The sequence below is a fragment of the Rhea pennata genome, unplaced genomic scaffold (genome assembly GCF_028389875.1).
Source record: "Rhea pennata isolate bPtePen1 unplaced genomic scaffold, bPtePen1.pri scaffold_32, whole genome shotgun sequence".
Taxonomy (NCBI): domain Eukaryota; kingdom Metazoa; phylum Chordata; class Aves; order Rheiformes; family Rheidae; genus Rhea; species Rhea pennata.
The window spans coordinates 1,941,416-1,955,054 of NW_026907679.1; the positions used below are offsets into that span (position 1 = coordinate 1,941,416).

Consider the following 13,639-nt stretch of genomic DNA (forward strand, 5'->3'; position numbering starts at 1 on the left):
GCTCTCTCACATAAAGAACAATTCCACCACATCATCTTTCTGGCCTGTCTCTCCTAAAAAGCACATAGCCATCCATGAGAGCGTTCTAGTCATGTCAGCTATCCCACCATGTCTCTGTGACTGCGATGAGATCATGGCCCTGCGATCGCACACAGATCTCCAGCTCCTCCTGTTTATTCCCCATGCTGCGTGCATTGGTGTACAGGTATTTCGGAGAGGTAGTCATGCATGCAGGTTTCCCAGGAAGGGTGTACAGGGGTTGCCCATAGCCATGTTCTAAATGCACATCCCCAGCTGTATTTACCCATTGGAGGGCCCCCAACCCAAGTTGTGTTCTGTTGTCTACCCTGTCTCTATGACACCCCGCTCCCCCTTCCTACCTAGTTTAAAGCCCTCTTTACTAGGCTGGCCAAACTGTTTGCAAAGGCAAATGTGCCCTGCTTGGTGAAGTGAAGCCCATCTCTCCCCACCAGTTGTTTGGTCTTCAAACTATTCTGCATGGTCATAGAACCCAAAACCCTGTTACCAACACCAGCAGTGTAGCCAGTTTCTGATTTGGAAAATCTTCCAACGCCTCCTCCCATGCCTCCCCCTAATCGGCAGGTATCTGCATGAGAGCTCCTTGTCTGCGCTCCCTTTGTAGTCAGTGGAGATGGAGGGGGGGAATCAGTTGCTCATACACAAACACTTGGTGACAGTTGAAGAGAGAAAGTTGGTGCAAGGCATGTACCAATGACCACTTGTTTTGCTGCAGCAAATGGGAGACTCGCATTCTCCTGCAGCATTGGATGGGGCCAGGTGAGGAATTTCTGTGGCCCTCTGAAATGACACTAGATGCCTGCTACAACTAGAGCTCCACTCACTGTGAGGCTGAGACACAGGCAGAGTCCAATGTTAAAAACAGCTATCTGCCAGTTCAGGGCAGATACTTCATTTAATGACACAGAAATGGGCTGGCAGGGCCATGTCAGATGCTTGGGGTGTCCAGCACAACCACCTGTCTCTAGCACATACAGCATGGCACTTAAAGGGAAACCATGTCCCATTGGAGTGGCTGATGGGCATGTGCCCCAGGGCATCTTGGGTTTCCTACATTTGCCCAAACAAATGAATCCTACCTCTGCTTTCAGGCACAGTCTGTACTGTCTACATCCAAGTGTGCTGCAGAAGAGGGAGGCACATCACACCCAGGTCTCCTCTCTAGTGTCAGCACTCTCAAACACTTCTTGCTCTACTCCCACTGAACCTCTTCTCACCCCACTAGATGATACAAACAGGGACTGGACTAATGAGGATCTCAGGATAGCTGGATTGCAGGCTGCCCAGGCCCAGGGATTTCTTCAGTGGCACCTTGTCCTTCCTGGAGACTGGTTCAAGAAATCTGTCAAATGACCAACAGTGTCACAGAGCCAGCTCACGCAGTCAGTCCCTTTCCTGGCATTCCTGCACAGCCCAGCCCTTTCTCTGCGGCCTTGGGCACTGCAGGGTTTGCTGTCTTAGTGGGAACCTCCTTTCACCATTCCATTACCACCTGCTATCCATGCCAGCGTGTCAGCACTTGAAATCAAAGCCTTTGCGTGAATGAGGTCCTTGGTAAAATGTTTCCTCGTGACAAATCTTTGGTTAGTGACACAGCTGAGGTGCTGAAGCAGACAAACATGCAAATTGCAGACTGAATGAGTAGACTGTGAGTTGGTTTGAGAACTGGCTGAAAGGCAGAGCTCAGAGGGTTATCATCAGTGGCACAGAGTCTAGTTGGAGGCCTGTGGCTCGTGGAGTTCCCCAGGGCTCAGTACTGGGTCCCATCCTGTTCGACTTCTTCATCAATGACCTGGATGAGGGGACGGAGTGCCTCCTCAGCAAGTTTGCTGATGATACCAAGCTGGGAGGAGTGGCTGATACACCTGAGGGCTGTGCTGCCATCCAGAGAGACCTGGAAAGGCTGGAGAGCTGGGCAGAGAGGAACCTCATAAAGGTCAATGAGGGCGAGGGCAAGTGCAAGGTCCTGCACCTAGGGAGAAATAACTTCATGCACCAGTACAAGCTGGGGGCTGAGCTGCTGGAGAGCAGCTCTGCAGAGAAGGACCTGGGAGTCCTGGCAGACAACAAGCTGACCACGATGAGCTAGCAATGTGCCCTTGTGGCCAGGAAGGCCATTGGTCTCCTGAGGTGCATTAGGAAGAATGTTGCCAACAGGTCGAGGGAGGTAATTCTGCCACTCTGCTCAGCCCTACTGAGGCCACACCTGGAGTACTGTGTCCAGTTCTGGGCTCCCCAGTACAAGAGAGATGCAGAACATGTGGAGAAAGGCCCGGGTAGGGCTATGAGGATGATCAGAGGGCTGGAGCATCTGCCGTACGAGGAATGGCTGCGAGAGCTTGGCTTGGTTAGCTTGGAGAAGACTGAGGGGGGATCTTATCAATGTGTCTAAGTATCTGAAGGGAGGGTGTCAAGGGGATGAGGCTAAACTCTTTTCAGTTGCCCCATGCAAAAGGACAAGAGGCAATGGGCACAAACTGAAACAGAGGAAGTTCTGCCTGATTATGAGCAGGCATTTCTTTCCTGTGAGAGTGACAGAGCAATGGAAGAGGTTATCCGGAGAGGTTGTGAAGTCTTCTTCTCTGGAGATACTCAAAACCCAACTAGATGCAATCCTGTCTAACATGATCTAGGTGACCCTTCTTGAGCAGGGGCTTGGACTAGATCATCTCCAGAGTTCCCTTCCAACCTTACCCATTCTGTGATTCTGTGATTCTGTGTCTTTAACAAAGCCTTTTACACTGTCTCCCTCAATATATTTACATAGAAGCTCGGATATTAAGGACTGCATGAGTAGGCAACTAGAAGGCTGAAAACTGGTTGGATGATTGGGCTCAGAGGGCTGTTTTGAATAGAGTAATTCTTTGCCTGCAGGCCAGAGAGAAAGGGAGCAGCACAGGGTCTCTCCTGGGACCTGTCCCGTTTAACACTTTGAGGAGTGGCCTGCAGGAGGTAACAGTCATCACATTAGTAGACAACTCCAAAGTGGGTGAGAGGCCCCAGCCTTGTGGCTGAGGGCTGCCACTGAGAGGGCCCTGGACAGGCCGGAGGAATGGGCTGCCGGGATGGAGACTCTTTATGCCGAGAAGACAAGAGGCAATACCGTCTCATACAAACATCCCATCTGTGTGCATTCTTTCCCCGTTGGCCCTGTTTTTGCTTGCTTTGTACCCTCACCTGGTATTTCTGAGATTATTGTCCTGTAAGTCCTGTTTCAGACAGAAATTACATTACACTAGAATCTCCTATTTTTAACTTTGTGCTGTCCTTCAGTTGCACTTGCTGTTCTCTTCTTAGAAGCACCACAAGTCAGTGAACCATCTGCACACACACATTAACAGGTGACACAAGAGAATTTCAGTCTGGAGGACCTTGAGAAAACTGAGGATTCAGCTGACAGAAACCTTGTGAAGCTTCTCAAGGAGAAGGGGCAAGTCCTGCACCTGGGGCAGGATAACTCCATGCTTCAGGGCAAGTTGGGACCTCAGCTGAGAAGTGCCCCTGAGGGGAAGGGCCTGGGTGTTATGAGAAATGCTACGTGAGCCAGTGAGGCACAGTCATTGCGAATAAGGCCAAGTGATTATGGGCTGCATGAGGAGAAGTGTGGCCACCCACACAAGGGGAGCCATTATTCCCCCTCCACTCAGCCCTGGGCTGACGATAGCTGGAGTAACATGTCCCTGAATGGGTCTCCCACGCACTTTTTTTGGTGGTGAGAAGCAGCACAAGAAAGGGAAAGAGTCACAATCTGCAGCTTGGGAGGTTCAAACCAGACATTAACAGGAATCAGTGTCACTCGAAGAGCAGTGCTGTGGTGCTACAGGTCACCCAGAGGGAGGCTGTGATCAGCCCCTGGCTCTGTGTTCCAAGGAACAGCCAGTGAGGATGGAGAGACATCAGTAACAGGGGGGAGATCCCGAGGTGGGAGCAAGGTGGGGAAGCATCTTGAGTGTCTACTGTCTGCAGGCACCCAGCAGCAGGCATGGGACAGTGTAGGACAGTCTAGTGGAGACAGTGGAGGGCACTGGCATGCTGAAGAGCCTGAAAGAGCAGAGGTCTTTGTTCTACGGCTGTTGTCTCAATCACTGAGGCCTACCAGGAGGCTTCATGACCTCACTGTCCCCTTGCCCACCAGAGGACCCCAGGAGGTGTTGTGTCATGGTTGGGCACTTGAGCTTGCACATCCCCACCTGCACACTGCCCCCAGGAGCAGCCCTGGGCAAAATATAGGGGAAAGGATCTCCCTTCTCAGGAGCTGGGTGTCTGCGATCGGCCATTTTGCTTGATAAAACACATCAAGGAGAGATTCGGCATCAGAGTCACCTGCATGTTGCCTTCGCCTACCTGTAATCAGTGCTTCCAACTTTCTGCTCTAATCAGCCCCCAGCGAATCTTTCTTGCTAACAGCCCTCAGTGGGACCCATTAATGCTCTGTGTAACTTTGGGTTCTGCTTCTGACTTTAACTTCTTGAAAGTTTTGTTCAGTCTCCTCTTAGTAACTGAGGCAGGTGGACTCAGCACCAAATACACCATGGGGCTCATTAAAATGAAAAACTTCCTGATGAATCTCTTCTCTCCTCATAATCTTCTTCAAGTCTGGTAAGGCTAATTGCAGAGGTTTCAGAAGTGTAGCTGAAAGTCGGAGACCTTCATAATATGAAATTATTTCTGCTTCTAAATTTTATTTTTATTATTATTATTTCCCACTTACAGAGTAAGTGGCAGGAGCATTCTCCAGGTGATACTGATCCACAGTGTCCCTCAGTGAAGTCAGGACACGCAGGAAAAGCAGTGTCCCAGGGGTCAGATGTTGTACACATAGTCTTCCTCTCCATCTCCTCAACCCTGCCATTGCTCTCATCAGCCACCTGGGAATTCCATCACCCTTGCTAAAGCTAAAATGTTTCCACTAAAGTCTGTAAGTGATTTGTACAGCTCATATGCCTCAATTCCCACCTGCTTTCCTTAGACAACTAGCTACAAATAGACACAGTGGTTTGGAGTTTTTCTTTTCTTCTTTTGATTGTAAACAAACAAAACATAAAGAATGATATAGTTTCATAAAAAATAATTAAAATCCTCCACAGTATGCTAAGTCTGAGCTGCCTCCAGTGAGGCCCACTTCCCACAAGGGAGCTTTACTAGAAATTTTGGGGATAGAAAGGAAATGGTAGCTAGAAACACAATTCATGACTTGGCTAAAGGGAGAGACTAGTAAAACTTGGAGCAAGCTCGAAACTCCTGAAGTGCAAATCAGTAGTTTGGTATCTGAATGAACCAAGAGCAACGAGAGGTGGAAAACTGGAAACAACGGAAAATTGCAACGTCCAGCTAGTGATGTTAGAAAATATCTTTTTAATCAGGCCATGTGGAAACAGAAGAGAGAGCCATGCAGCTCCTGGGGGTCCTGGGCCTTGCTGGGGGTTGTGCCGCTCTCGGGGATCCCTGACCAGGCTGTGCTGGTCTACAAAAGTCTGTGCTGAGACAAGGAGGAGCAGGAAGGTTGGTGGTAGGGATGTTCCCCAACTCCAGCAGCTGCAGAGGTGGGAGCTGGTCACCTCCCAGATTTCTGAATGAGCCAAAATGCAGGTCCTGAGGCACTGCACTGTCTTAAAGGTTCTGCACTGGAGCCTGGGCAGCAGCCCTGCAATGTGTGGACATGTCCAGAGAAGCTCAGGGTCAAAAATGTGGGAGATGCAGGGAGCCAGGGCTGTCCCTTGAGAGAACCAGGATGCTTGTGGGTACCATGGACTCTACCCAGGGGAGAAGCACTGTCCTGAAGTGATACTGAAAAGCTCAAGGACGAGCTGTGGTCAGGAGATGAAGAACATATATTTCCCCAGGCTCAGCCAGAAGGAAATCTGGCCAAAACTAATGGGAAATGGGAAATCTTCCTAGGTTTGATACCTGGCCTCACCCATGGCTTGGAGCACAGCAAGCACAAGGGTCCTGAAGAAAGCCCTCTGGAGTATGCATGCTAAGGACACGTTTGCTCTTTTCTGAAGTACCATCTCTAATTTAAGCTCCTCAGACCAAGCTGAAGACTTCTAAAACCAAAGAGCCTGCTCTGGTGCCTTATGGGAGAAGGTTGCATGCTGTTTCATATTATCCTATACTCTGCTTCTACAGAAAGAGCGACCCATGGCAGAAATCCATGATTTTGATCCTGTCCTTGAAAAATGCCAAAAAAACTCCAAACCGACCCCCATGCCCCAGGGAACTGCACAGGTCTCCCCAATGCAGATACTTGTCAGTGCGGGGCCACAGAATTGGCCTCTCCAGTGCCCCATCTGTTAGATTTTAGAGCCTTTGGCACCGTCTGGAGACATTCCTGAAGGATTCATCAGAACCTTTTGGAACATAGCTGGGATGAGGAGCAGTGACTGCTCTAGGACATGAGGAGAAATCTCTGGGCTTTCTCGCTGGCTGTGCCATCTCCATGGCAGTGACGGGCTGAGCCCTCCGATGATACAAGCTGAGGTAACAGTGGGATGTCCTGTATCACAGGGAGGTCTCCCCAGTAACACAGCAGTGCCCTCACTTCCCCACAAGTTCTGGGAGGTGCTGGTCACTGCTCATGTCCTCCCCGCTGCTGCCCTTTAGAATTGGTCCATAGGTAGGAGTGGGGACAGGAGGGAGTAGGACCCTTTGGGCCACTTGTTCACAGGTAGAGGAGGAGGGACACATTGGAGAGAAGTTTTGGATGACAAGACAGGAGGAGCATCCTTTTTGGCAGTTGAACAGGTGAGGCAAGGCCAAGGGGGCAAGCGAGATGGAGGACTCAGACCACCAGACCAGATCACAATTCCTTGTTCCCGGTACTACAGGGGCTACTGGGGTAAGGGCTTTGGGAGCTCCTTCCCAAGGTGTTGGAGAGAGATTATTAACAGCAAAAATGGGTGTGGATCCTGGGCTGTGGAGGTGGCTGACAAAGGTGGGGGCTGCCACAAGAGCCCTGCCTGAGGGTGTCATCTGGCTCAGGAGACAACGTGGCAGCTGGGTCCTGTAGCTGGGGCTGCCCTGAGCCCCAAGGCTCCTGTGGGGGCAGCTGCATCCCCTTGTGGAAGTTGTGGGGAAATATATGGTCAGGTTTCCCTGGGAGTGGGTCCCCCTTTGCGATGGGGCTCTGGCAGGAAAGGAGTCCTGTGTCCTGGAGCTGGGGCATCCTGCAGCTGCCGTGGGGCTCTAAAGGGCATAGGCAGATTTTTTTCTCTTTTAGTAACTGCTATCTAAAGGATGTTTTGCTGCACTATGAGCATTGTAAGGCCACAAGGAGAGTTGTGGAGGCTGTTCAGGAGCTGGCTCAACAGTGGAGAAGGCAGGAGGGGCTGCAGCTGGCAATGGGCATGTGGTCGGGGTGTGGGCAGGGAGGTCACAGCTCTCTGCGAAAGCTATGCCAAAAAATGACCAGTGTCAGATCAGTTCTTTGGCAGTAGCTGACAGGCAGGCAGGGGGCACATGGCTCCACTCTTGATGACGAGGTCACTTGTGCTAATGAGGCAGAAGCAGGTCCATGGCTGGGCTATGTGCTTTGGAGCTCACCTCTGCCAGAGCAGCTGAGAGGTCAGCATTTGTGTCATGGCCGGAGAAGTTCTCGTGAGGTGTCTCAGAGGGTTATTGATCTGTTACCTGATAGGCCAGCAGTAGCAAATGGCTGGGGAAGTTATCTTGAGGAAACCTTTCCCATGAAAGCCCTTAGAGCAACAGCAGGCACCTGCTAGGGGTATGTGCTTGTGAGGGCATGTGAGGCAAAAGAGAGAGACGAGAGCTGGCCTGCTGAGCCCTGGGGAGAGCACTTGCTCTCTGCTTTCTGGAGGTGGGAAGTGCCCGGCTGTTCACAGGCAGTGCCTGTCGCAAAGCCTTGGAGGACTAGAAGGGAATGGGAGGGCAGGAGTGTTGGGCTTTGTGTGTTTGAGGGCCCCTGGTGGGTTGCTGGCCTGCTGCCATGTCCAGTACTGTCCCTGGTGTGTCCCTGCTACAGAGGCGCATGTTGGCTGGCCACCCTCCGTGATACATTGGGGCAGCGTGTGCAGCACATCACAGCAGCTTCATTGCCTGTGGTGGAAATGAGGGTGTCCCCAGTGCTGGGCTGCTCTGACGCGGAGCAGGTGTCTGGAGAGAGCCGGGCTGTGCATGAGGAGCCCTGCCAAGATGGGGAGGAAAGGGTTAGACAGGAGCATTTGTGCTGGGGCAGTGGCAGTGGGCACAGGAGGCAGCGTTAGGCAGTGTTCGAGAGCAGAGCAGCAGGCACAGGCCCTCGATGAGCAGGGGAGGCACTGCAGGAAATGGTCTCAGCACCAAGGCAGGACGGAGAAGGTGCAAAGCAAGGTCAGCAAGTAAGGCCAGAGGAAGGCCAGGAAGAGATCTGCGTACCAAATGGAGGTGCAGCTGCTGAGTGCTTCCGTCAGTGGGTGTCCTGAGATGTAGGCTCCACTGCCCCCGGATGTCCTGCAATAACGTCCTGCTCGATAGCCATCGATAGCCCTGCTGCCCACGCAGGGGTGTGTTTGTGGCCAAGGACGGCCTCCAGGGAGCCTGCAGAGAGCCCTTGGCTGCAGCCAGCTGTGAAGCCTGGCAGACTGGCAGGGGCCCGGGAGCCTCTACCTCTTCTGCTGCCTTTGGGCGTTGTGACTGCATTGTTGGATGACAGCATGGTGACATCAGGAACCTGGGGCCACACCGCAGCCTCTCCTGCCAGGGGTCTGCTGGCCCAACATCAGCGGGAGGTACAAGGCCCCTGGGGTGACAGCCCTCATGCAGTCCCTGTCACCAGGACGCCAGGGCAGCTGAGTCTCTCCGTGTGTGGCCATGCATCTCCTGTGGGTGGCCAGGAAAGCCTGCTGGGCTCCTTTCTCTGTGTCCTGTGCACCAGGGTGGCCCTGTCACCACAGAAAGCGCAGGAGTCCAGCCACATCCTGGCATGGTGAAGTGGCTTCTCCCACAGGTGCACAAGCAGCCACGTAGATGAGCAGAGCTGGATAGTGTACCAGCAGCTGGACAGGGGGTACTTACGGGCAGAGGTGGGTGTGCTGGAGGTAAGGGGCAAGCTAAGTTCTTCTAGGCACCACAGCATGGCCTAAAGTGCCCTGGGTGCAGGTTCCTCTGCCTACCTGCCTGCCTCACAGCAGCAGCGCCAGTGCCCGAGCCAGCACGGTTCTCTGTCTTCAGGACAGAAGAGCGGCAGGTCCAGGAAAGCAGTGCTCTCTCTTCTAAACACGTTTCTGATGGGTTCAACCTCTTGAAGGTTGCACAGTGGTTACTGTGGCTGTCAGCAGGAATAGCGGGCACTGAGATTGCTGCTGCCAGGCCTCCCAGCTGCTCATGTATGCGGTATGAATCACTGGTGCATAGGACTCTCCAAAATGTCAGGACCTAAGCCACATCTCTGCAGTAGCCTCCTGAAGCAGGCACTTTCTGACTGACCAGCTGCCATCAAGTCTGTTGAAGACAGTCAACTCATGGAGCTAGGGTGTGCTTACAGGTGTGCTCACAGGTGTGCTCAGCTGTCTGGGTGAGGTGGAACTCAAGTCAGCTTTCACATTAAACTTTCTGACATTGATGTAGGTGACCAGAGACTGAGAACCTTTTGCCCTAGCCAAGCTGGCCAAGCACACATGAGGACATTTATCTGGTTAATGGATAAAGCCTTTTGTGAACAACATTGTCCTGGCTTCTCTCCTCCACCTCTCTTGACAGTGTCAATGAAAGGAAATGGTAGTGAGCAAGGCTCTGGAAGCACAAAGAATTGAGCCCTTTCTGGAGCTGGAGCCTGTAGGAAAGTTCTGATTTTCCAAGCATCGTGGGCAGTGCTGGGAGTGGTTGGCATAGGCGGCATTTCCTGCAGTCAGCCTCTCTACTAAAGCTGGCACTCAGCCCCCTCACAGCTCGGCAGGAGGTTTGTGCGGCCTTGCATGTGCACCATTGCCTTATTGTGTGAATGCCACCGTGTTGGGCAGCTCGTTGCACAACTCTCCAAGAGCTGGCCAATACCTCTTTTGGGGCATGCCTGGTCTTTCTGCAGGAGACTCAGCTGGATATGTGCGGACCCATTTTCTCATTGTAGCTCTGCTATTGTCTAAGCGCAGCAAGGGCCCACTGCACCCTTCAAGACTGGGAAGTGGGAGCCAAAGATAGTCACATGGCTGGCATGGGAGGGACATCAGCAGCCAGGGCCCCCTCCCACATTACACACCTGAGGCGAGCGAAGTAAACCCAGAAATGGTAGCCAGATTCAAGGATGTATCCAGATCATCTGTCATGTTCATGGTGATGGGACAGGCAGTGAGACAAAGAGTACCTTTTCTGGTATCTCACCTCCTGGCCTGTAGTGCGTGATCACCTCATCTAGCCCCTGCGCAGCCCAAGCTGTGCCCCATGCAGGCTTCAGCAGACACCATGCTCTGGGATCAGCCAGGGGTATCGTGTAGAAGAGAAGCCATGCAAGGCTGGCCTTTTCCCCTCCATCAGGATATAGAGACATGCAAAAGGATGGAGCTGGTCATGGACCACCCCACAGGTGGGGTGCATTACCAGCCCTGGAAGGGCTGGCCTGGAAGAATGCCATGGGGAAGCTTCCCCGCTCTGTGCATATGTAGGGAGAAGATCTGTGGGAGATCTGGCAGTGAGTCAGGGGACTGGCAGAGTGCGTGATCGCAGCCCCAGAGTGTGTTCTCTGCACACTGACCAAACTCCTGTCAAGGTCAGACGTGCATATTCCATCTTGTCAACAATGTCGAGCTGCTTCACAGCCAGTGGCTGCTCAAGCTGAGCACAGCTGAGATAAGGAAATAGTTCTGGTAGATTTAAGGGGTCCTTAGGGTACAACAAGCTGAGTCCCACCTGGGTTTCTGACTCATACTTTCAGCTGCCTCCCATCAGCAACCCTCCTAGGTAGTTCCCAAGCAGTTTATAGTGTAAGTCTTCTATTAAATCTATCCTGACTAAGCTTCCACGATCCTTGAGTACCCACTCTATGCTGGTATCTGACCCTCCTTTTTCTTCCCTGTGGTCACAGCACGTAGCACAAGAAAAAACCTGAGCTCTTCTCCTCTGCACTCACCATGTCTTGGTGCCTTTCCCAGGACACCTGCATCTGCCCTGCAAGCAGACACCTCTGTGCTCCCACACTGTCTTTCACATGCAGTAGCTGCCTGCTGGCATTTCTCCTCACCCAGGCCCTGTACTGCCCAGCTCAGCCCCTCCCCACCTTTTCCCACCTTAACCCTGGCTGTCTGCAGATCTTCTGGGCAGCCCTTCTACCCAGGACAGTGCAAGAGTCCTGGGCCTGAGGTGCCTCAGGCAGCTGCAGTAACACAGCAGCCTGCCTCACACTGACAAACATAGCAACAGGTTTTCATTTATTCCTCCTCACAAGCACACAATTGCTCCTTTGCTCTTCTCTACAGGTGTCCTTGCTCCCCAGAGAGCCTTTCCCCAGGTCAGTGGGTTGATCCTGGCCTGGTCTGCCATTTTCACACCCCTCTCCTAGGCTCTGCATAGGCCCTGGTCTGGCAGAGCTGTTCTGCAGGTAAGTCGGCTGTGGGGGCCCCATGCTGATCAGGGAGGCGGCTATTTGACCAGTATCACTGCATCTGACAACCTCCCACCCAGAATCTCTGGCTGTGGAGGATGGATGGAGCAATCATGGGACATTTCACATTGCTCCGGATTTATTCAGAGGTGTCATCAGACCCAGCCCACTCCCTCTCCTGAGGGACATGTGGGGCATTCCTTGCTTTGGCCCTTTATATTTACTTTACTCTGCTTGGTTTGGGGAGTCTCCACTCACTGCCCATTCCAGGCACATGGTGCCCCTGGAGATGCCCTATGCTCTCTGACTCCATATCCCTTCCAGAAGGATGGTCATCTGTCACCAGCCCTCCAATATGTGGGACAGTCCCGAGCAGACACCTCTTGACCACTCACCCTCTCCAGGCACCCTGGGCACTCGCAAGTGACAGTTAAATCCAGCCCTCATTCCCACACACATCACCCAAAAGAGATGATGCCCCTTAGCCCACGGAAAATGTAAGCACAAAAACAGGGCCTTTTTGGGTGTAATTCCCTGAGTGCATTCTTGGCTCCAGCTTTGGAAAAAGACCCCAACATTCAGGCACAGTACTCAGAAGACCCTCTTTTATTACAGAGATGCTACTTGGGAGGCCAGCTCTGACACAGTGATAGGCAGATTTACGGAAGGCCTCTGGGTGAGAAAGACAAGGTTTGTGCCTCCAGAAATGTGGGAGGAATTCAGACATTTCTACACAAACATGACTATCACAGACAGACCTCCCAAAGCACAAGAGATGCTGGAGATATAAACTGGGAATCAGTTGTGATGAAAGATGGGCAGCTCATTGCTGCTGAACTAGTACCATCTGGATCAGTTTCCTTGCTGCCTGCTGGAGCTCCTTGTTCCTCATGCTGTAGATGAGAGGGTTCACTGTTGGAGGCACCACTGCGTACAGAACAGCCAGCACCAGATCCAGAACTGGGGAGGAGATAGAAGGTGGCTTCAGGTAGGCAAACATGATAGTGCTGAGAAACAGGGAGACCACGGCCAGGTGAGGGAGGCACATGGAAAAGGCTTTGTGCCGGCCCTGCTCAGAGGGGATCCTCAGCACAGCCCTGAAGATCTGCACGTAGGACAGCACAATGAAAATGAAACACCCTAAGATTAAACAGCTAATAATCCCAAGAAGCTCAACTTCCCTGAGGTAGGAGTCTGCGCAGGAGAGCTTGAGGATCTGGGAAATTTCACAGAAGAACTGGTCCACTGTGTTGCCTTGGCAGAGCGGTAGTGAAAAAGCATTTCGAGTGTGCAGGAGAGCATTGAGAAACCCACTGGCCCAGGCAGCTGCTGCCATTCTGACACAAGCTCTGCTGTCCATGAGGATCCCATAGTGCAGGGGTTGGCAGATGGCAACATAGCGATCATAGGCCATGACAGTGAGGAGAGAATACTCTGCTGAAAACAAGAAGAAAACTAGGAAGACCTGGGCAGCACATCCCAAATAGGAAATGGACCTGGTGTTCCTCAGGGAATTGGCCATGGATTTGGGGACAGTGGTGGAGATGGAGCCAAGGTCAAGGATGGAGAGGTTGAGGAGGAAGAAGTACATGGGGGTATGGAGGCAGTGGTCACAGGCTACGGCTGTGATGATGAGTCCGTTGCCCAGGAGGGCAGCCAGGTAGATGCCCAGGAAGAGGGAGAAGTGCAAGAGCTGCAGCTCCTGGGTGTCAGCGTACAGCAGGAGGAGGAACTCACTGAGGGAGCTGCTGTTGGACATTTTACACCTCCTGAGCTTGGGGCACTGTCCAAGGAAGAACAGATAGACGCAATTTAGGACACACTTCTCTGAGCAAAGCTCTTTCAACCACCCCCCCCTGCCCCCAAACACACACACATTAGCACTCCCCATCTCAGCAGCAGCATCACTGAGCTCCATGGCTTAAACTCTGGTTTGTGCTGGCTGAGCTTGCCATGAGGAGCAGCAGCCTTTGCCCATGGGCTCCCGAGGAGTCAGCCCTGACCTACAGCACTGAGTATATACGAACAGACGTGACTAAGATTTATATTCCCAGTTCCAGTCAAATTTGA

General features: G+C 52.4%; 1 protein-coding gene across 1 annotated transcript; it reads right to left on the bottom strand.

The window, feature by feature from the left end:
- Nucleotides 1–12,392: 12,392 nt before the first annotated feature.
- Nucleotides 12,393–13,334, bottom strand: LOC134154641 (olfactory receptor 14A16-like). The gene has a single exon (XM_062601317.1). It carries the CDS (start codon nt 13,326–13,328, stop codon nt 12,393–12,395), a length of 936 nt encoding a protein of 311 aa, XP_062457301.1. The 5' UTR covers nt 13,329–13,334.
- Between the last annotated feature and the right edge of the window lie 305 nt (nt 13,335–13,639).

Excerpts from the sequence above, each read along its gene's own strand:
- LOC134154641 (XM_062601317.1), bottom strand. The coding sequence starts at position 13,328 with ATGTCCAACAGCAGCTCCCTCAGTGAGTTCCTCCTCCTGCTGTACGCT.